This window comes from Grampus griseus (genome assembly GCF_964374135.1).
Source record: "Grampus griseus genome assembly, chromosome: 19".
NCBI lineage: Eukaryota > Metazoa > Chordata > Mammalia > Artiodactyla > Delphinidae > Grampus > Grampus griseus.
The window spans coordinates 44,093,464-44,117,077 of NC_139013.1; the positions used below are offsets into that span (position 1 = coordinate 44,093,464).

A 23,614-nucleotide genomic window follows, 5' to 3' on the forward strand; every position below is an offset into this window, starting at 1 on the left:
GGATTTTGGAAATGAATTCCATTTGGAAATTAACTTTAGTAAAGAATGATGCAGAATGTATAGTGCTTTTTTTTGGTATCTGAAGTATCATTTTCTCCACTGAAGGCTTAATATTGATTATAATAGAAATTGGAAGAGCTTAGGTATGGTTAGACACATAGATAATGTTAAGTGAAGGAAAATTTTCTTTCTTTCTCTTTTTTTTTTTCTTTTTTGACCACACCATGTGGCATATGAGATCTTAGTTCCCCGACCAGGGATCGAACCCATGTCCCCTGCATTGGAAGCGGGAAGTCTTAACCACTGGACCGCCAGGGAAGTCCCAAGGAAGCATTTCTGAATGAGCTTTTTTAAAGCCATGATTTGAGTTGGGCTCAATCACTTCAAATGAGACATGATATTTGAGTTAATTCATTTCTCTAAATTTTTATTTGAGAAATAAACACAAAGTAAAAGAATTCAAACAGTACAAAAGGTATGCAGGGAGGAAGATGTCTGTCTGTAGCTTTCATGTGTAGACTCTCAATTTTTCTAGTGGGAAATACGGTTACCATTTTCTTTTCTTTTTTTTTTAAACATCTTTATTGGAGTATAATTGCTTTACAATATGGTGTTAGTTTCTGCTGTTTAACAATGTGAATCAGCTATATGTATACATATATACCCTCCCTCTTGTCTCTCCCTCCCACCCTCCCTACTCCACCCCTCTAGGTGGTCACAAAGCACCAAGCTGATGCAGCTGCTTCCCACTAGCTATCTGTTTTACATTTGGTAGTGTAAATGTGTTAATGCTACTCTCACCATTTTCTAATGTACTTTTTTTTGGAGATATTTTATCCATATTTAAATGTGTCTGTACATGTGTATTTCTTGTCTATCCCACTTTTAAAAACTTTTTATTTAAAATAATTTTAGACTTACACAAAAGTTGCAAAAATAGTTCAGAGTCCAATATTACCATTCGCTCAGCTTCCCCTAATGTTAGCATCTTGTATAACTGTAGTATAATTATCAAAACTAAGAAGTTAATATTGGTTCAGTACCATTAACCATATTACAGACTTTATTCAGATTTCACCAGTTTTTCTACTGATGACTAATCCTTGATCCCACATTGCATCTATTGTCATGTCTCCTTAGTCTCCTCTAATCTATGACATTTCCTTCGTCTTTCCTTCATTTTTGTGACTTTGACACTTTTGAAGAGTACTGATCAGTTACTTTGTAGAATGTCCCTCAATTTGGCTCTGTCTGATATATTCTTTTTTTTTTTAATATTTATTTATTTATTTGGTTGTGCCAGGTCTTAGTTGTGGCATGCGGGCTCCTTGGTTGTGGCATGCGAACTCTTAGTTGTGGCATGCGTGTGGGATCCAGTTCTCTGATCAGGGATTGAACCCGGGCCCCCTGCACTGGGAGCATGGAGTCTTAACCACTGCGCCACCAGAGAAGTCCCTGATATATTCTTTTTTTAAAAATTTTTTCTAAATTTATTTTTTGGCTGCTTTGGGTCTTTGTTGCTGTATGCGGGCTTTCTCTAGTTGTGGCGAGCAGGGGCTACTCTTTGTTGCGGTAAGCAGGCTTCTCATTGCAGTGGCTTCTCTTGTTTGGAGCACGATCTCTAGGCACGGGGCTTCAGTAGTTGCGGCACACGGGCTCAGTAGTTGTGGCTTGCGGGCTCTAGAGCGCAGGCTCAGTAGTTGTGGCAAATGGACTTAGTTGCTCTGCAGCATGTGAGATCTTCCTGGACCAAGGCTCGAACCCGTGTCCCCTGTATTGGCAGGCGGATTCCTAACCACTGTGCCACCAGGGAAGTCCCCCCACCCCGATACATTCTTTTTTTTTTTTGCGGTACGCGGGCCTCTCACTGCTGTGGCCTCTCCCGTTGCGGAGCACAGGCTCCGGACGCGCAGGCTCAGCCGCCATGGCTCACGGGCCCAGCCGTTCCGCGGCATGTGGGATCTTCCCGGACCAGGGCACGAACCCGTGTCCCCTGCATCGGCAGGCGGACTCTCAACCACTGCACCACCAGGGGAAGCCCCCAATACATTCTTATAATTAGTTTGAGGTTATGCTTTTTTGGCAAGACTACCACAGAAGTGGTGTGCCCTTCTCAGCTTCATATCAGGAGGTACCTGCTATCTGTTTGTCTCATTACTGGTGATATTAAGCTTGATCTTTTGGTTAAGGTGGTGTCTCTCCACTGTATAATTGTTTTTTTCCCCCTTTGTAATTATAATATTTTGGAGGAAACACTTTGACACTATGCAGATATTCTGTTCTCCTCAGACTTTTACCTGCCATTTCAGTACCCATCAGAGGATCTTGTCTGCAACAGTTATTAGGGTGGTGTTCTAATGATACCGTTCTATTTCCCTCATTTTTTCCTCATTAAATAATTGGAATTCTTCTATAAGGAAAAACTCTCCCTCAAGAATTTATTCATTCTTTCAACCATTTATTAGTATAATAATTGCTAACCCATAGCTTTGTAAGAAACAAATTTACTAACTACAGTATTTGTGTATAGTTCTTTTTGTCATCTGGGTTGTTCTGCACCTTACACATTTCATGTTAGGTGAAAACATTATGTTGGAACTAGTTTATATTCATGTATAGAGACCATTTTCATTTTTAAAAAGGTTGTGGTAGAATATTCATAACATAAAATTTATCATTTTAACCATTTCTAATTCTGTAGTTCAGTGGCATTAAGCACATTCACAGTGTTTTGCAACCTACACAGCCATTTATCTTCAGAACTGTTTGGCCTTCCGAAACTGAATCTACGTACCTATTAAACAATAACTCTCCCTTATCCCCTGTCCCCAACCCCTGGCAACCACCGTTCTACCTTCTATCTCTATGGATTTGCCTGTTCAGGACATTTCACATAAATGGAATCATATAATATGGGGTGTTTGTGTCCGGCTTATTTCACTTAGTATAATGTCTTCAAGGTACATCCATTTCGCAGCATGTGTCAGGATTTATTCTTTTTAATGGTCGCATAGTATTCTGTTGTATGGATGTGCCATAGTACATGTAGCAAATTTGCTATTAATGGACTCTCCTATCATTTGTGATTATAGATAGTGTTGCAGTAGATTTTTGTGCATATGTACAAGTACATTTGTCAGCTAAATTCCTAGAAGTGAAATTGTTGAAGCAGAGGATATAGTTTCATTTTGTAGCTTTTATTTATTTATTTGGCCGCACCATGTGGCATGCGGGATCTTAGTTCCTTAACCAGGGATCAAACCCATGCCCCCTGCAGTGGTAGCACAGAGTCCTCATCACTGGACCACCAGGGAATTCCTCATTTTAAATATTTATAGTTACTGCCAGGTTTCCCTCCAGTGAGGCTGTAACAATATTATTTTTCTGCTAACGATATAAAAACTTTAAAACAATCTTTCAGCAGAAGTAAAATATGGTTTTAGGAGTTTACCTTCAGAATTTTTTTTTGGCTAGCAATCTATAGAAGTACTAACTAAACTACCACCTTTAAATAGTTTGCATCTATCAGAGGCCAGAAAGTGACCCTTAAACAATATAGATATTTGATTTTCCTAAATTTTTAAGCTATGCTGTTTCTCTGTAGGTCCTAGCCATAAATATCCTGGGTCGTTTCTTATTGAACAACGACAAGAATATTAGGTAAGTCAACTGAAAAATGTCTTGTATCTGGCTATTATAAACTCAGTGTACTCAAGAGTGACTTTGCTCAAGATCACACATGTATTGAGTGACATATCTAGAACTTCAACTCAGGATTTTTATTTTTAGTCTGGTCTTAAAACCGTTTTGATAAGAATTTAAGTATTTGCCTCATGAGTTAATTTTTAGTCCTGTTTATACTTTAGCATTAGGAGTCAGCAAACTTTTTCTGTAAGGGACCAGATGGATGGTCAGTATTTTAGACTCCATGGGCCTTAGGGTCTATTTGGCAACTACTCACCTCTGCCTCTTGGTGTGAAAGCAGCCATAGACTGTGTAAATGATGTGCATGGCTGTATTGCAATAAAAATTGATTTACCAAACCAGACAGCAGAGGGCTGGGTTTTTGCAGATAGGCTGTAGTTCGCTGACCCCTGCTCTAAATTAAGAAGAAAAATATAACATTTCAGTTGCAAACCTGGAACATGTTTGTGAACTCCAGCTACTTTTTTAAAGTAGATGAATTTATCAGTATTACCTTCTATTCTTTCTTGTCATGTTAACGATTGAAAAAATGTGGAAATAATCATTATGGTACCCTGAATTATCTTCTCCTTCCAGAAGAATTTTTAAATACTTGGATCATAAACTCAAATTTTTGCAGGGGCAGTTTTGGTACTGGTATCAAACAAAAGCAGAGGAAATGGTAAAATTGAAATAATTTCCTCTTGTGTTTTGGGGCTCAGACAGCCTGAAAAGGCATACTATATACTTATTTTGTTGTACTATTTGAAAGAGTTTGGAAGAATCAAGTCAGTCACTTTTAGAAGTTTAAATGGAATTGACCATGTCTAAATCCAAGGCTTCTGGTTGCCACAGCTTTAGATTATAGTATTTTTTATGGCTTTACTGTGTTTCCATTTTACTCACTAATCTGTCTTGTCTTTTAAATATTTAACAATGTATGCTTTCCCTTAGTCATTGGACATCTTCTTTGTCGTTAAGCAGAGAATTATCCTGAATTTTAATTCTGTTCTTCTGCTTTATGTCATCCAGATATGTAGCTTTAACATCTTTGTTGAAGACCGTGCAGACAGATCATAACGCAGTACAGAGGCACAGAAGTACCATTGTGGACTGTCTAAAAGATTTGGATGTCTCAATAAAACGGTAACAGATTATTGAAAATTCTGCTCCCCACCCATCACCTGATAACTTTGTAATAGTTTTGAGAGGGAGAATGTAGACATTTATGTATTTAGTCATTATTTTCACAGAGTAAATCCTTTTTTTCGAAAGGATTGGCAGGGAGAAGTTTAGATTAATGAAAGAGGCCAGTACGGAATACTGAAGTGCACACTGAAGTTGTCCTTGGTTCTTTGATGAGTAAAACAGGTACAGATAAGCTGGGCATATGTTTACTCAACAGAGGTACTGTGTTCTGTGTGTTGGAGGATGAAAATACGGAGTGATCCATCGGCTGAGTGTTTTATCACAATGCTGAAACTCAAATTGCTGACAGCACACGTTTTCTCACAGTACTTCAAAATACTAGAGGCAGCCGTGTTTCTTTAGAACAGTGCATCTAGGAATGACTTTTAGGCAGCACATAGGACTTAGAAAAGGCATGTATATTTTTTCCTTGGTGTAGTAATTCTACTGGTTCTCGTCTTAGAATGACTAGTTGTTTGTAAAACCTAGTTATAGTTGGCCTCAGTGAACTTTTGGTTTACTGTTCAAACCAGAAAAAATTAGATTTGAAATGATCTCTGAAACTATTCACTTAACAAACATTCATTGATAATTGTGTTCCTTTTATTTGCAGAGAACAGGTGCTAAGTGCTTGGGCAAACTAAAGATAAGACCTAGAGTCAGTAATAACAACTTTTACATAGTGCTTTGCAAAGGATTTATAAGCACTCTCTCAGTTGGTTCTCAGAGCAAGCCAGTAAGAGAGACTAGGCAATTACTTCTATCCCCAGTTAACAGATTAAAATACAGTACCAAAGGAATCAAAAGACTTACTCCAAACCTTACCCCTTGGACATGGCAGACGTGGGAATAGAAATCAGACTTTCTGACTTCTATTGTGTTGTTTCTGTATAGCTCATGACTGGGCTTTGCATTTCAAAAGTAAAACCTGGGTCTCTTTGACAGGTTATATAACAGTAGGAGCTTAGACTCTGGAGCCAGAAAGCCTCATTTCAAATCCTGGCTCTGCCCTTAATAAACTTTGTCTAGTTACTTAGCCTTCCTGTGCTTCAGTTGTCCCATATGCAAAATGTGGATACAAGAGCACCCACTTCAAAAGGTTATATGCAGGATTAACTGGATTAACATATGTAAAGTACTTAAGCACTGTGTAAGAATTAGTTATTATTGCATTTCTGTAAGGATTGAGTTTTTGTTGCTTGTAGATTAACTAAGATGAAAGTATTATTAAATTGGGATTTTTGAAAGTTAATTATATGCCATGTTTGACATTATTGACCAAATGTGAAAAGATGCCTGTCGTAACCTTATAACTTTTATATGTAAAACATGTCCATATTTGCCTTCATTGCCAAATTTGATAGGCGGTTTTAGAAACTCCTATTTGCTCTCATAGCACATACCCTTTTTTTCCTTTTCATGGCTATTATTCTCTTTTTCAGTTTTTTTCCCAGCTTTATTGAGATATAATTGTGTAAGTTAAAGATGTCCATCACATTGACTTGTCACACTTATCTATTGCAAAATGATTATCACCGTAGCATTAGTTAACACCTGCATCCTATCACATACTTACCATTTCTTTTTCATGGTGAGAATATATAAGATCTATTCTCTTAGCAACTTTCAAGTATATAATACATTGTTATTAACAATAGCCATCATGCTATACATTAAATCTCCAGAACTTATTCATCTTATAGGTGGAAGTTTGTGCTCTTTGACCAACATCTCCCCATTTTTCCCACCCCTCAGACCCTGGTAACCACCATTCTAGTCTCTGTTTCTATGCATTCAGCTTTTTTTAGCTTCCACATATGAGTGATAGTGTACAATATTTGTCTTTCTCTAACTTACTTCACTTAGCTCTCAAGGTTTGTTTTTATTCTACTCTTCTATGTACCTTTTGATGTAAACTATGTTACATCATCTTTGGACTAAAGTGGATGTAATAAAAGGAGAGTATGGTGACTATATATCATGTTTTTAATGAATAACGCAGAGGTATTATCATTGGGTAATAATTTTGTTGCCTCTCTGTTTGAGCCTTTTAAGTATCTAAATTTCAGCTTCATAGAATAGATTGCTGAACTCAAACTGCATTTTTGGTCTTTAGTAGTATATCTCTTGGGGATTTTTGAAGAAAAGTGTTGATGAACGTTCAAAATAAATTTGATAACTTTGGTTATCTCATGTGCAAAGATTGGGATCATAAGATCATGCAAAGACATCAATACATCCACTAGTGCTTGGTGTTCAAAGACAACATACCTGGGTCTTTGTTTCATTCCCACTGTAAATATCATAACTTTTTTTCCCTCCCCCCTGCAAGGCGTGCAATGGAATTGAGTTTTGCCCTGGTAAATGGGAATAATATTCGAGGCATGATGAAGGAATTGCTTTATTTTCTGGATTCATGTGAGCCAGAATTTAAAGCAGACTGTGCATCTGGAATCTTCCTTGCTGCAGAAAAGTAAGATTTAATTTTTATATTCATTGGTTAAAAATGCTTGGAAAATTTTAGAAAGCATCTTTAAAACATGGGGGAAATGTTGTAAACATGTTTAAACATGTAACATTTATTTCAGGCTTCCCATTAGAAATTATGTTTGAGAAGGCCATTCTAGCCAGTATCTAATGTTAAGCATTATGCTAAGACCAAAATAATCCCACTTTTATAAAATCTCCTCTTTTATCTGTTCTTTAACCTCTCATCTATGATGTCCTTTTGATGAAAAGAATAGAAAAGTTACAGCATCTGGATGGTGGTTCTGTGTAAAACTTTTAGGAAGAAGTACCTCAAGATTTTGGTAGTATGGTTGTTTCACCTCTTTTCACTGTGAATTTAAGGGAGCAAGTTTCTAGTCCTGGTGTGCCTGGGTCTCGGAAGAGTCCCTTTTCTTCTTTCTTCTCTATCCTCTCCTGTCCTGACTTTATGATTTATTTTCTGAAAAACTGGAGACAGAGTCCCCAGTTCTCAGCTCAGCAACTCCTATTGCATATTACGTGGAACATCTGAATTTGACTATGTACCACTTCATCACCCTTTGAAATGGGAATTGCTGCTAGTTTTGAAGGTAAAATGGATCCAGATATAATCATTTAACCTGTGAACCTAAAAAATGCTGTAGGACAGGATTTTTGAAAGTCACTGAGCAGAGCTTAGTTTATAGGTTCCAGTGTTTTCACCTAGTGCCATTATTTTCTCAGGTATGCACCTTCCAAACGGTGGCATATAGACACAATTATGCGCGTTCTGACAACGGTAAGTAGTGTTCTTAAGTCAACATATACTAAGGGCTGGATGTGTCGATTAACGAGTCAGACAAAGCCCTTGTCCTCATGAAGCTTATATTCTAGTGGGGGAGGTAGGAAATTCATGGGGAAATATGTAACACTCTCTTGTCAGGCAGGGGAAAATGCTATGAAAAATACTAAAGTAGCATATGGGGCTGTATTGATGGCAGAAGAGGATGGGATATGGGGCAGTGGGCCAGGTATCTTAGGTAGAATAGGGCAGGTCACTCAGAGGAGGTAATATTTGAGTAGAGAACTTGGTTAAATGAGGAGCTGTGCAAAGATTTGGGCTAAGAGTGTACAAATCAGAAGGAACAGTAAGTGTTGCAAAGCCCTAGGATAGCAAACAAGCTTGACCTGTCTGGAGAGCATCAAGAAGGCCAGTGAAGCCAGTAGAGTGAGAGAGGCAGAGAATGGTAAGCTTGATGCAGGGGCTAGATTCTATAAGGCCTTACAGGAGTTAGGATTTTATTTTGAATATGATAGGAAATCATTGGAAAGTTTTGAATGGCTAAATTCTGGATTTTAAATTATGATTTTATAGAATATCCTTTCTTTGGTAGTCTTCCAGAATTTTGGAGCTTCTCAGTCGATCAATTAATAGACAGGGATTAGAGATTTAAGAGTAAAAATGAAAATGTAGTGGCATAACTATCTATGTCTAATTATGTCACCAGAAGTAAAAAACGTTGACAAAGTTGACCACGTTAAAATTTAAAACTTGTATAGCAGAAGGAAAAAAAAGTCTACAAAGTTAAAAGGCAGATGACAATTAGGGGAAAAACCATTGTAACATATGACAGTGTGTTAATATTTTTAATCTATAAATACTTTACAATTAATAGGAAAAAGTGAAACACTAAAGGAAAAACTGGCATTTGAACAGACATTTGACAAAAGAAGAAATGGCTAGTTAACAGTGAAAAATACCCTTACTCTTAAAGAGATAGTAAATAAAATAAAAGTGAGGTATCATTTTTCACTTGTCATACTTTTTAATCTAATTCCTAGTGCTAGTTAGAAAATAGAGAACAGGCAGTACTTTATTAATTATGTTTTTAGGACTTTCTGTTGGAAAAATAAAAGGTCACTGTACAAAAATGTATATTACAGAAGTGTTCATCCTAATCTTATTTATAATAGGGGAAAGCTGGAAACAACCAGGTGTCTCCCAATGGGCATGGGTTAAGTAAATTATGAAACATCTGTAGCAGGGAATGATACCATTGAAATTTTTAAAATTTCAATTAAATAGTTTACCTACAATGAATTAATTTTGTAAAAGTTTAAAAGTCAGTATACTTAATTGGGAAATTATATTCTAACAAAAGATACGATGGTTTTTATAAGGCTCAAAAGAAGGGAAAAATTAGAGCTCCTGGAGAAAAATGTTTATCGAAATCAAAACCTTTTTTAAAAAATTGCTCCAACTTTTCGGTTTTCCAATCAATTTATGTTCTCTTTTTATATGATCATATGATTTTTCTTCTTCAGCCTATTGATGTGCTAGGTTAAGTTAATTGATTTTTTAAAAAATTATTTATTTAATTGAAGTATAGTTGGCTTACATTAATTGAATTTTGAATGCTGAATCAGCCTTCCATATCAGGAATAAATCCCACATGGTTGTGACATATAGGTTTTTTAATGCATTATTGTTGTATTTGATTTTCTAATTTTTTTAAGAATATTTGCATCTGTGTTCATGAGAGATATTGGTCTATAGTTTTCTGTTCCCGATGTTTTCTTTGATCCATGTGTTATTTAGTAGTGTGTTATTTAATTTCCAAATATTTGGGGACTTTTCAGCCATCTTTATATTACTTATTTCTAGTTTAATTTTGCATGATTTCTATTCTTTTATTTATTTTAAAATATTTATTTATTTATTTTTATCTTGGTCTGCCTTGGGTCTTCATTGTGGCACGCGGGATCTTTTTGTTGTGGCACAGGGGCTCATCATTGCAGAGCTTCTCTCTAGTTGTGGCACAGAGGCTTCTCTCTAGTTGTGACGTTTGGGTTTTTCTCTCTCTAGTTGTGGCACGTGGGCTCCAGAGCGTGTGGGCTCTGTAGTTTGTGGCACTCAGGTTCTCTAGTTGAGGTGTGCAGGCTCAGTAGTTGTGGTGCGTGGGCTTAGTTACCACACAGCATGTGGGATCTTAGTTCCCCGACTAGGGATTGAACCCGTGTCCCCTGCATTGGAAGGCGGATTCTTTACCACTGGACCACCAGGGAAGTCCCTCTGTTCTTTTAAATTTATTTTTAATGGCCCAGAATGTGATCTGTCTTAATGAATGTTCTGTGTGAGCTTGAGAAGAATGTGTATTCTGCTGTTGTTGAATGGCGTGGTCTATAAATGTCAATTAGATCATGTTGATGATTTCTCTTATTTAAAACTCTCTGCTTGTGCTTCCCTGGTGGAGCAGTGGTTAAGAATCTGCCTGCCAATTCAGGGGGACACTGGTTTGAGCCCTGGTTTAGGAAGATCCCACATGCCATGGAGCAACTAAGCCTGCGAGCCACAACTACTGAAGCCCACGTACCACAACTACTGAAGCCCCCGCGCCTAGAGCCCGTGCTCTGCAACAAGAGAACCACCGCAATGAGAAGCCCGTGCACCGCGATGAAGAGTAGCTCCCCACTCACTGCAACTAGAGAGAGCTGGCTCGCAGCAACGAAGACCAAATGCAGCCAAAAATAACAAATAAATACAATAAATAAATTTATTAAAAAAAATAATAAAACACTCTGCTTTTTCCTATTAGGGAAGAATGTAAATATCTAAGTCACACCACTAATTACCTGCTTTTTAGCTTCTCACCTTTCCTTTTTGACCATTTCCCTAAACTTCTCCCTCTGTCTCTGTGTTTCTTTTTTTTTTTTTTTGCGGTACGCGGGCCTCTCACCATTGTGGCCTCTCCCGTTGCGGAGCACAGGCTCCAGACGCGCAGGCTCAGCAGCCATGGCTCATGGGCCCAGCTGCTCCGTGGCACGTGGGATCCTCCCAGACGGGGGCACAAAGCCGTGTCCCTCTCATCGGCAGGTGGACTCTCAACCACTGCACCACCAGGGAAGCCCTGTCTTTGTGTTTCTTAACAGGAGTGGGTATCCCAGCCACCTGGGATTTTTTCTTTGTCTTTTTCCTCTCTAAAGTACACATGGGTAGGCCTGATCTCAGTCTTGTAAATCCGATCAACTCTTCTGTCCAGTAATGGGAGATTGACCAAGGTGGGCTGATACTAGGCACAGGTTCCACTGTTTATATGTCCTGTGCAACCTGGTTATCATCGTGCTCTGATAAGGCCAAAATTTAGTTTCCTCATAGGTTAAATAGCTGTATTTTGTTTTTGTGGTTGTAAATCTCAAGATTCCACTAGTCAAGAGGACAATAAAGAGATCAAGGTTTTCTTTTTTTTTTTTTAATGTGGATAATTAAATACAAAATATTTCCTATTCCTGGGACTACTTATTGGTTCTATATTTATAAACTAGTTTTTAAAGGAGTGTGAATAAACTCAGGTTTTTTATTTGTTTGTTTGCTTATTTATGTATCTATTTGGCTGCATCGGGTCTTAGTTGCAGCACACAGGATCTTCTTGAGGCACTCAGGATCTTTCGTTGTGACGTGTGGGCTCTTCATTGTGGTGCAAGGGCTTCTCTCTAGTTGTGGTGTGTGGGTTTTCTCTCTCTAGTTGTGGCACGCAGGCTCCAGAGTGCGTGGGCTCTGTAGTTTGCAGCATGTGTGTTGAGGCGCACGGGCTTAGTTCTAAGCCCTGCAGCATGTGAGGTCTTAGTTCCCCGACCAGGGATCGAACCCACGTCCCCTGCATTGGAAGGCAGATTCTTTATCACTGGACCACCAAAGAAGTCCCCTAAACTCAGGTTTTTTAAAAGTTACTATTTATTTCAGTCTCATCTTATTTAACAAGCCTTTTTGAACTGTTCATGTACACTCCTTTCTCCATCCCCCAGAGTAGCGTGACTACTATAGCTAGCTCATGTGATTTTAACACCTGTGTTGGGGAGTTGTGGGAAGGGAGAGGTTGTTGTAATTAAGTTCCCAGTGAATGTATTTCTTAAATTTTTGTAATCGTAGACCTTACCTGTTTTGAGTAGAGAAGGCTTCTTAAATTTTAAACTTTTTTTTTTTACTTTGGACGAAGAGAAGTTTTTATTTTTTATAAAATCTTAAAACTTTAGAATATTCATTTAAATAAGACTTTAAGGGGGGAGGGATAAATTGGGAGATGGGGATTGACATATACACACTACTATATATAAAATAGGTAACTAATAAGAACCTACTGTAGAGCATAGGGAACTGTACTCAATACTCTGAAATGGCCTGTATGGGAAAAGAATCTAAAAAAAGAGTGGATATATGTATATGTATAACTGATTCACTTTGCCGTACACCTGAAAGTAACACAACATTGTAAATCAACTATACTCCAGTAAAAAAAAAAAAAGACTTTGAAGTTTGAACTGCTTATAAACATGAGAATTGGAAACAACTTTATCTTTGAGGGTGTTTTGTAGTAGTCTCCTTTGAACAGCAACAATACTAGCTAACATTTCTTATTATTACTGTGTGTTTCTAGGGGTAACTGTCCGCATTTCCTTTTAGGCAGGAAGCTATGTTCGTGATGATGCAGTTCCCAACTTGATCCAGTTAATAACCAATAGCGTGGAGATGCATGCCTATACTGTCCAGCGCTTGTACAAAGCAATTCTTGGTGATTATTCTCAGGTAAGTACTTTCACTTTTGGGGGGAAATTGCCCTTTATTTTCCTGAAATGCTCTTACTACTGTCACTCTAGAGGTGCCTCAGTTTTGACCTTTATGATTAGATGACCTGTGATTTGTATTAATCCTTTAAAGGACTGAAATCTTTGACAAACGGTGACTTTCTTTTGACAGCAACCTTTGGTGCAAGTAGCTGCCTGGTGTATAGGTGAATATGGAGATCTTCTTGTGTCTGGCCAATGTGAAGAGGAAGAGCCTATTCAGGTACCCTTTGTCACTCTTGGTTAAGGAGGGGGAAAAACAATTTTTTGGTTTTAAGAGAGTAGTGTTTAATCAGTTGAGATTGATTCCTTGAAAACCTTTTAAAGAAGCAATTCCAGAATTACATTGGAAAACCTGCTGATTTTTGAGTTGGAACTTACTGGGCCATTGTGAGATATTAAAACTGCGTTTAGGACCTATCCCCCATCCCATCAGACTGACTTACATTGTTTCTCTTACCCTCTGGCTGATAAGAAATGAGAGTGTATCCATGTTTCCATTTGCTCATTAAAGGACTGGATTTCAGAGAAGTTGTGGCAACAACACTTTAACTCTATGTATCTTTTTCCTTTCTTCCTCTCCTTCTGCCTTTGAAAGTCATAAAATGCCTCTCAGCCCCCAATGGGTATTTTCCATCCTTTTTACCTCCCTCCTACTTGCTTCTGGTTGGTGGGTTAGGTTGTACAGTTACTCTGGCAAAGCACAGATTATGTTAGAAGCTTTGGTAATGATGATGGCAGGATTGTCTTTCTGGTGACATCCTGTGACTTAATATCAGATGTAGATATTTACAGTTAAAATTCATCTTATATTGTCTTTTTTTTTTTCTGCACAGGTAACAGAGGATGAAGTGTTGGATATTTTAGAAAGTGTCCTAATCTCTAATATGTCCACCTCAGTGACACGAGGTTATGCCCTCACTGCCATTATGAAGCTTTCTACTCGATTCACCTGTACTGTAAAGTGAGTATGGAGAAAAAGTAGGGTGAACATGTTGTTTTGTAATTTTTAAAAACTTTATTATGGAAAATTTCAAGCAAAAGCAAAAGTAGAATAGTAAAATCAATTGCATATACCTTTATTCCTCAATAACAATCATCATTTCATGGTTAATCCTTATTTTATCTATACTTTGCTCCCTGTCATCCCCCATGCCTGTTTTCTCCTTTAAAGTAGTGAAGTTATTTTCCCATATAAGGGTTCTGGTTTATTTTTTTCTTTTTACTGTTTTGACGAAAAGTTAATTCTTGGATCAGTCTCCCAGCCAAGCATATTTAAACTTAGTTCTCTTAGACCTTCTGCTTTAATTTTTTTTTTTTTTTTTTTTTTTTTTTGCGGTACGCGGGCCTCTCACTGTTGTGGCCTCTCCTGTTGCGGAGCACAGGCTCTGGACGCGCAGGCTCAGCGGCCATGGCTCACGGGCCCAGCTGCTCCACAGCATGTGGGATCTTCCCGGACCAGGGCACGAACCCGTGTCCCCTGCCTCGGCAGGCGGACTCTCAACCACTGCGCCACCAGGGAAGCCCTCTGCTTTAATTTTTAATGTTAAGCCTCGTGAAGAATGGTATTTTTTACTATTTAAATTGTGAAGTAGAAGAATTTGGTGTCAGGTAATGACCTTTTGTTGAAAGAAGTCTGATGCCATGACCCACTTGTTGATAAAAGCTTATTTTAAAGTTATTAAAGAAGAGAGTGAACACTATAAATTTATTCTTTTGTAGCAAATTAATAATCGGTACTTTTGTCTAGCAAATTTTAGGGTATGAGATATTTAACAGACAAAATCTAGTATTACAACTAGAATAAGTATGATGGTAATAAGTATGATGGTCTTGAGCTATATGTCAGATGAATGAACATAAAGGAAAAGTGTTTTGTTTTTGAAAAGTTATGTACATTAAGAAAAGAGCATTTCAAAATTTTAACCAGAACCCTCTGTTTCAAACATTATTCTCTCTGCTTGTTTATGAACTTTCTTTTGGGTATTTGAATTTGTTTGTCATTTTATCCCAAAGCCGAATTAAGAAAGTGGTTTCCATCTATGGAAGCAGCATTGATGTGGAGCTCCAGCAGAGGGCAGTAGAATATAATGCACTTTTTAAGAAATATGACCATATGAGGTAAGTAAAAGAAAGTAAACAATGCATGTGCCTCTTAGCATCTCAAACAAATTGTCACGATAAACCCGTAAAGGAGATTCATCCCTCGTGCTTTATTAGCCGGACTTCACAACTCTGTTTAGTTCTAACTGCTTGGCCCCTTGTGTTTTGTCCATCTTCTATTCTGCCTAGCCTCTAAAGAAATAAGTGAACTATGTTCCTTTAGTCCCCTTCTCACCTTTCTTTTGGTAGAGAAAGTTTGCTTCATTTTCCATTTTATTTGGTGAAGAAGTGGGAGTTGTTTTTTTCTCAAGAGAATCGCATTCAGATATCATTACTATTAACATTTTGGTGTGCAGTGTCTTCTGTTATGCAGTATCTTCTTTTTTTTTTTTTGCGGTACGCGGGCCTCTCACTGTTGTGGCCTCTCCCGTTGCGGAGCACAGGCTCTGGACGCGCAAGCTCAGCGGCCATGGCTCACGGGCCCAGCCGCTCTGCGGCATATGGGATCTTCCCGGACCGGGGCACGAACCTGTGTCCGCTGCATCGGCAGGTGGGCTCTCAACCACTGCGCCACCAGGGAAGCCCCAGTATCTTCTTAATTGGAAACTGCTAATAATGTACTTATTTGCTGTTCTTTCATTCCAATTTCTCTTATCACTGAGAATTCCCAGTGTCTCGGGATTTAGAGGGACAGTTTGTCCATTCAGTGTTTCTTGCCTGCCCTTAATCCAGCCAGGAATTTAGGTCATGTATTCTTGTAATCCAGCTTCTATTTTAGTGTCTGTGTTGGGATGTGGGGAGGGGAGATGTCTCTACATGTTTGGCTCCAATATAGTTACAGTGATTGTTTTGGGCAGGGAAGCTAGGTTAACTGCCTAGAATTTAACCACTTCAGATTCTTTCAGGTCTGCTCTGCTTGAGAGAATGCCTGTCATGGAAAAAGTAACCACAAATGGCCCTACTGAGATTGTGCAGACAAATGGAGAGACAGAACCAGCTCCTCTAGAGACCAAGCCACCACCCTCTGGGCCACAGCCCACCAGCCAGGTAGCTTTTCCCTTGCTTATCTGGGGATCTTCATGATCTTATAGTTCCTTAGAACCTATCTCTTAGCTGATACCTTTCAGTGTTCCTGGATTGATTGATGGTTCTCTTCCTTATTTTTAAGTGTTGAAAGGGCTTTGCATCAGATACAGATTAGGCAATGACTAATGAATAAGATTTTATTTCCTTGTTTAGGCCAATGATTTATTGGATTTGTTGGGAGGAAATGACATAACACCTGTCATTCCAACTGCACCTACAAGCAAACCAGCTTCTGCTGGTGGAGAACTTCTTGATTTGCTGGGAGACATCAACCTTACAGGTGAGGCCAGACTAGAGTTATTTCATGCTTGGTTAGGGATAAGGGCCTTAGGGAAAAACTGTACTGAACATAGCCTTTCTATCTAGCACATGAAACAGTTGAAGATGGGAGAGGCTAAGTGAAAAGCAAGAGTATTCACAACATCTGGGATATGTTGCCATACTAATACTCTAGAGATAATTAATAGGGATTCCTTAAAGTCTAATTTTTAATTTTTTGGAGAGTAAATTACTCATAGCATTTTAAGATAGAAAGGACTGTCTCAGGTTAGAAAAGAAATACATCCCAAGAAATACATTACTTTTTCTAGGTTTCTTTCTACTCATGGTTAGTTTCCAAGAACTGTGGCCGTTTGTAGAGAGTGGAGAGATGTCAACTGTTTTCCTCCTTCCCTCTCTCTCCCTGTCTCTCTCCTTGGTATTAAAGCAATGGAAGGAGAAAGTCATCCATGGTTATAATATTCAAATATAACTTTTCATTTGGGAATATCTTTTCTTTATTTATATGTAGTAGACATTTGTAATTAATGTGTTCAGAGATATTGTGAACACAAGAGTTCAAGAGAGTCCAAGAGGGCTTCCCTGGTGGCACAGTGGTTAAGAATCCGCCTGCCAATGCAGGGGACATGGGTTCAAGCCCTTGTCCGGGAAGATCCCACATGCTGCAGGGCAACTAAGCCCGTGCCACAACTACTGAGCCTGCGCTCTAGAGCCCGTGAGCTACAGCTACTGAACCTGTGTGCCACAACTACAAAAGCTCACATGCCTAGAGACCATGCTCCACAACAAGAGAAGCCGCCGCAATGAGAAGCCTGCGCACCACAACAAAGAGTAGCTCCCCCACTCACCGCAACTAGAGAAAGCCCGCGTGCAGCAATGAAGACTCAACACAGACAAAAATAAATAAATTAAAAAAAAAAAGAGTCCAAGAGTATCACTGTAGCATATAATTTCTATCTTAAGTGACTTCTTTAAAAGTATAATGGAGAGTTACAGCATACATGACCTTACGTAGAAAACAGCCATAGGATAAAGTTGTTGAATGCTCATCTAGACTGGCTATCACAAGCTAAATGATTTTTTTCCTAACGTCACAGCCTCCCAGAGCTTATGGTTTGTATTTGTCTTAACAGAATTTAAAAATGTTACTTGTCATGTACTTAGAGCCATTTACAAATAGTCATTTTCAAATCTTGAGATGCCAAAGCTATCCTAGATATATGGAAAAACAAAAACAATCCCATGTTTAAAACATAGTGTATGGGGAATTCCCTGGCAGTCCAGTGGTTAGGACTATGTGCTTTCACTGCTTAGGGCCTGGGTTCAGACCCTGGTCAGGGAACTAGGATCCTGCAAGCTGTGCGGCATGGCCAAAACAAACCGTAGTGTATAGATGATATGCTTTATTTATTAACATAATAGCATTTCCATGTTAGTACATAATCTTACCAATTATAATTTTAAATGGTTGTCTAATATTTCATTAAGAAGTTTGAACCATTATTTATTCAGTTCCTTACTATTGGGCATTTTGTTTGTTTCCAGAGTTTTCTTATCATAACTGATGCCTCAACATATCGTTATTACATAAATTTGTCCAAATTTATTTTGGGTTTACATTCTTAGGCTAAGTTAAGTTAGGCTTAATCTGTCTGAATCTGTTTAAAGTAAGAAGGATAAATACTTAACGTCATAGGGTATTGTGAGGAACAGTGACTTATTACATGCATGACACATAGTAGGCACTTGGTAAATGTTATTTATCGTTTCCTCAATGTATATGGCCATGAGTTTCACTGTATAGTCATAAATATTATCGTCTTTTTTAAAAAGCCCTAACAGTTGAAAGATTGATGCTATCATTTTGTTAATTTTTATTTTTTCATTCAAGGGAATGTTTTATATTTATCCATATGTGCATTATACATGAATTTCCTTTTCATACATTCCTTTTGCATCCTTTAACTCATTTATCATGGGGTCTTAATGTTTTGTTTTTGTTCTGACTTTCTTGTTTTTCTAGTCTTAAATGAAAAAGTAAAATGATAAAATGTTAAAAAGTCTAGATTTTCCTTTCCTTATTCATAATGAGTTTAAACACGTTTTCCCATTTTTTTAATTTTTAAGTAAAAAAATTTTGAGTTCTAGATTCTTTAAGCCATCATTACAGTCATATCGTAATGCACGGTAATTTAAATCAGTAGAAAGTAGGAAATAAATTTAGTATGAGCTTTTAGAGGAACTGGAGCAGTGAGTTTCTGTTGTTTCTCAAAACTACGTATTGTACCATTGCAGGAGGAAAAAAGCTAAAATTTGGGGGACTTAGGGACTCATATGTTGCCTGTGTGTCTTGGGTAGCCTGTGATTTTCCATGGGAACACGTTTCTAAAATTGTTTTGAAAATGGAAATTGTGGGAAAATTACTAGATTAGATTTATAAAAACTAGGATAACTATATGAATATTTGTTTATATTCTTCATTGGTAATCTGCTTGACTGCACATCCTGTGGTGTCCACATTTGTTTTAGCTCCTTGTGCTTTGCTTAGCCATATGTATTTCTACCTTCCTTGCTAATTTTTAGTATGTGATTTTTTTTCTAGTGTACTTGGGCATTATTTTTTTTAAGCTAATTCAGCCTTTATTTCATTTTGTGAATTTTTTAAATGGTGTAATTTCAGTTAATTTTATAAGTAGTTTGAAATCTATTTAAGCATAAAATGCATTCTCTTTCTTTTGCTGAATTTTCTTATGCCTCTTCTTAGAATCTTGATTTCTGTTAGTTCATGATCACGTTCTATCCCTGGTCCTCCTTAACTTGTTCTTATTTGGAAGGATCAAATAAGTATGATAATCTGATGATTTCTTTCCCCCACTCCACACCACCTCTCCCAGGGTGTGTGTGTGTGTTAAAATTAATAAATGCCTTGATCTACTTAGCTTGTAAAATAAAATGTTACTAAGAGAGTTGACATTCCCTGTGTACTGCCCCCTTATCTCCTTCCCTCTTGATCCCAGAGGTAACTACTATCTATTCTAAAATAGTGTTAGCTTTGGTGTTTACCATTCATGTGTATTTCTAGAATGATACAGTGTGTAGTATTGTTTTGCCATTTTTTGCCTTTTTAGAACTGGTATCCAACTGCATGTGTACTTTTATACCTTGCTTTTTTTTGCTAAACATTATATTTGTGAATAATCCATGTTAAGTGCATTTCTAGTGCATTCACATTTTTACTGCTGTATATGTATAGTATTTTATTTTGTCAGTGTACCACAATTTACTTACCCATTATTTTGATGATGGACATTTTGTTTCCAGAATTTCATTGTTAGAAATTATCTTGCTATGCACACTTTTTGTAACATGTCTCCCTGTGTAAATATGCAAGAATTAATCAAAGCAGTCCTTCTTTTGTGAAATGCTTGTTCACTTCTCTTACCACTTTTAAATTAGGTTAACTTTTTTCATTATTGATTTGTAAAAGGTATTTATAGTTCTGGGTAATCATCCATTTGTTATTTTGTAGCATACATTTTCTTCTGCCTTTGGTCTATTTTTTTATGGTTTTTTTTAATGAACAGAAGTTATTCATTTTAAAGTATTTGAATTTTTAGTTATTTTTGCATCTTGTTTAAGGCATCCTTCCCTTAATTTGAGATCATGATAATTTTCTTCCATATTTTCTTGGTGAGATTTGTCATTCTGGCTAAGATTGACCTAACTTTGGGATGTTTCATTTAGGTGCTCCAGCTGCTGCTCCCGCCCCTGCCTCAGTCCCACAGATATCCCAGCCCCCCTTCTTGTTGGATGGGCTTTCATCACAGCCTCTCTTCAATGACATTGCTACAGGTACGATCACTGGTGTTATCATCATTAGAGCAATGAGAGATAGTTGTTGAAGAAAGGAAGTAATAATTTTGCAAGCATTAGGCTGACTACAATTAGACTGATCTCCCTGTGCTTTCCCAGGCATCCCCTCCATCACAGCATACAGTAAGAATGGCTTGAAGATAGAATTCACCTTTGAACGGTCAAACACCAACCCCAGTGTCACAGTGATAACGATACAGGCCTCCAACAGCACAGAGCTGGACATGACGGACTTTGTTTTCCAGGCTGCAGTACCAAAGGTACTATAATTGTCTTCTTGGCCTTTTTCCTTGAATTAAAAATTGGCTGATTATTTTTTATGTATTTGGTAAGGGATATATTTTAATGTTCAGAGATTAAAACTAAATTTGCAGATTTAACTCAAACTAACAGTAATTAACTATTATGGTTCATTAAAGCATGTCATTTTTTTTTTTTAACTAAGCACGTCATTTTTAATGAATACTTTCTGCTTAGTCAAAAATATTCTTACAGTTAGTATTGTCTACAATGGATAAAGGAAGGGCAGCCTAATAGCGACAGAGCAGAATTCTACAAGGTGATTCATTAATGCTCAGGGCACTGAGGATAGGTTGGGGTTCAGTAGTACAGTGGTAAAGACCTAAAAAGCACAAATTGTAATGTGGAATTAAAGTTCAATCAAGATGAGAGACTTCATGTATTTGATATTCTCTTCTAGTCACTGGATCAGAATTAAAAGTTTTTGCCTCTTGATAATGTGAGAGAACCATTCCTCCTTCATTAACATCTAGTTTACTATTGATGCAATGACTGCTTGTTTTTGTAAATTGAAGTTTTGTTTATACCAAATCTTAGTTTAAGGAGTGTTTATGTTCATCATTGAATAATGAAAAGTTTTGAAAAAGGAAAATGTAGAATGAGGAGTGGGCAAAATTTTTCTGTAAAAGACGAGATAGTGAGTATTTTAGGCTATATGCTGTCATAGTGCCAAAACTGTCATGGGCGATATATAAAGGTGGTGGCTCTGTTCCAATAAAACACTTGCAGAAAGAGGTGTCAGTTCATTCTTGGCCCATGGACCATATTTTACCAACCCCTGGGATAGATTAGGCTAATCTGATCTTTTCAGTGACATGTGAAGTATGACATTCAGACAACACAATTTTGGAAATTGAAGACCTTTTACTTGTGGTTACTGCTGACTTTGCAACCTTCTTTACTTGGATTTTTAGGAGTCAGAATAATGTAGATGTTTTACAAGCAGTAGAGTTAGTGGTTTCAATACTAGTTGTATGACATTAAGCAGGTTACTTAATCTCTATGCCTCAGTTTCTTCATTTGCAAAGGGGGTGTGTCATCGTGATATCTAATTCATAGGGTTCCTTTGAGGAATAAATGAGTTTTATGTGCCAGGTACTGTTTTAAGCACTTTTCTTATGTTCGGTGCTCAGTAAACGTTAGTTGCTACAACTTAGAGTTTTATACTTACTATTTTACTCTGCGGTTCTAGCAACATACTGTCTCTGCTTTAAAGTATGGCCTTCTTCTTGGTGTTGTACTATACAATGCCTATTTGCATATCATGATGTATCTTGAACTTCAAAACGTTGTATTTCGTAGATTCTACTAATAATATTTTTACTTTTTGTTATTTCTGAAATTGAGGTACATTTTAAAATTGATACCCTTGTCATAGTTTCATTGGCAGCCTATTTTCTTTCTCAGTGGTATATAAAATAATGGTGTGAATTACAGTTGATGCCATCTAACATTTAATGAAATAAATGTAAATAAATGAATTTTAGCTTACATAATTTATCTTGACAGTAGACTTATGAATAAGTCCCAAAGTAATAAACCTGTGCATTGAGATTAAATTTCTGCTTTTATAATTTTTGGCCTTAGAGAAGACCTAGACCCACGAACCTCCTTCCCTCCTTTCTTCCTTCCCTCCCTCTCTTTCTCTTTTCCCTTTGCCCTTCTCTCTTTTCTCTCCCTCCATCCCTTTCTTTCTCTCTCCCCCTCTTCTCTTCTTTCTCTTTCGCTCTCTCTAATTCTCCTCTCTCTCTAATAGTTTAGGAGACTAAACTTTCAGGAAAATTTTTGTAACCCTAGTCTGTAAAATAGCTGCATACATACTATATAGTGCTAACTATGACTTACCTGTCTTGCTCACAGCTCTTTTATCTCTCTTCCCTGTAAACAAACAAACAAAATCCACCAGCACTCAATAAATTATGGTGTTTGGCTTTTCCAGGTCTTTTGCTGTATGGGTTAGTTCTGCACATAATTTTTCTGTTAGGGCTTTGTGTCCCCAATGTAGAGATCCTGATGTGTTCCACATACGTATTAACAAACTGGCTTTTTTCAGCTTTTCCTTTACCTCTGTCCTGTAGGAGTAACCCTTGACACATTCCAGATTATATAGGCTTTAGAAAACAAAGGTTCAAGTCTCTGATCCCAACCGTCCAAATACACAAAAGTTTGAAGGCGTGTAGTTGGTGACTAGTGTGCTGGTTTACTATTTTTAGAAAGCTTTTCATTTCTTTCTAGTTTTTTTTAACCGCAGGGACCCATTTTTTTTGTTGCTGTTGTTTGTTTTGTTTTTTTAGTTACATAGTTGATCAGTTACTATTAACTGAGGTTGCCAGAACGAGAATTGGTTACTTTTTGAAAAGTGGTAGGCTAAAGTTGCTTCTACCAGGAAGGAAAGAGTAGCTCATTGCTAGAAACAATGGTGTTTTATAAATGCCATGAAGTGATAGCCCACATGCTGTGAATTGCTGATATCTGAAAAACAAATAGAATTTAGTAGTAGGTAAATCTGGTAATTGAACCATCATCTGCGTGTCTGACTGTATTTGTTGACATCTCTGACATAGTGTTAAGTGTATTTTTCTGAAGAGTGCCCTTTGTTCCCCCCAGACATTCCAGCTGCAGCTTCTGTCTCCTAGCAGCAGCATCGTCCCAGCATTTAATACGGGGACCATCACACAAGTCATTAAAGTTCTGAACCCACAGAAGGTGAGTAGCACAGTTGAAGACATTATCTGAGCAAGGTGTAAGCATATTCCCTGAAATAAAATTTGCTTTGTTTCTCAAAGGTTTTTCTGACTCACAGCAGAAAAGAAATCTTTTTAAATGTCTGGTCTAACCTCCTTGTTTTTTTGTAGATAATAAGTGAAGCCCAGACACACAAAATGGTTTAGTGGTATCTCATTAAAATGCACACTTAGAGGACTTCCCCACGGTCCAGTGGTTAAGACTTCACCTTCCAATGCAGGGAGTGGGGATGTGATCCCTGGTCGGGGAGCTAAGATCACACATGCCTCAT

General features: G+C 37.5%; 1 protein-coding gene across 2 annotated transcripts in view; it reads left to right on the forward strand.

Moving 5' to 3' along the window:
• The window catches only part of AP1G1 (adaptor related protein complex 1 subunit gamma 1), a gene marked incomplete at its 5' end in the record, with an annotated part of 80,980 nt that overhangs the window by 52,626 nt on the left and 4,740 nt on the right, over positions 1-23,614 (forward strand). For both annotated transcript variants that reach the window (XM_082676434.1, XM_082676433.1), the window contains 13 exons: positions 3,605-3,660; positions 4,717-4,830; positions 7,205-7,345; positions 8,083-8,137; positions 12,797-12,919; positions 13,091-13,180; positions 13,794-13,921; positions 14,974-15,078; positions 15,966-16,107; positions 16,300-16,426; positions 20,170-20,277; positions 20,398-20,558; positions 23,206-23,304. In XM_082676434.1, the coding sequence (XP_082532560.1) occupies positions 3,605-3,660; positions 4,717-4,830; positions 7,205-7,345; positions 8,083-8,137; positions 12,797-12,919; positions 13,091-13,180; positions 13,794-13,921; positions 14,974-15,078; positions 15,966-16,107; positions 16,300-16,426; positions 20,170-20,277; positions 20,398-20,558; positions 23,206-23,304 (1,449 nt within the window). The remainder of the gene's footprint in view (positions 1-3,604; positions 3,661-4,716; positions 4,831-7,204; positions 7,346-8,082; positions 8,138-12,796; positions 12,920-13,090; positions 13,181-13,793; positions 13,922-14,973; positions 15,079-15,965; positions 16,108-16,299; positions 16,427-20,169; positions 20,278-20,397; positions 20,559-23,205; positions 23,305-23,614) is intronic.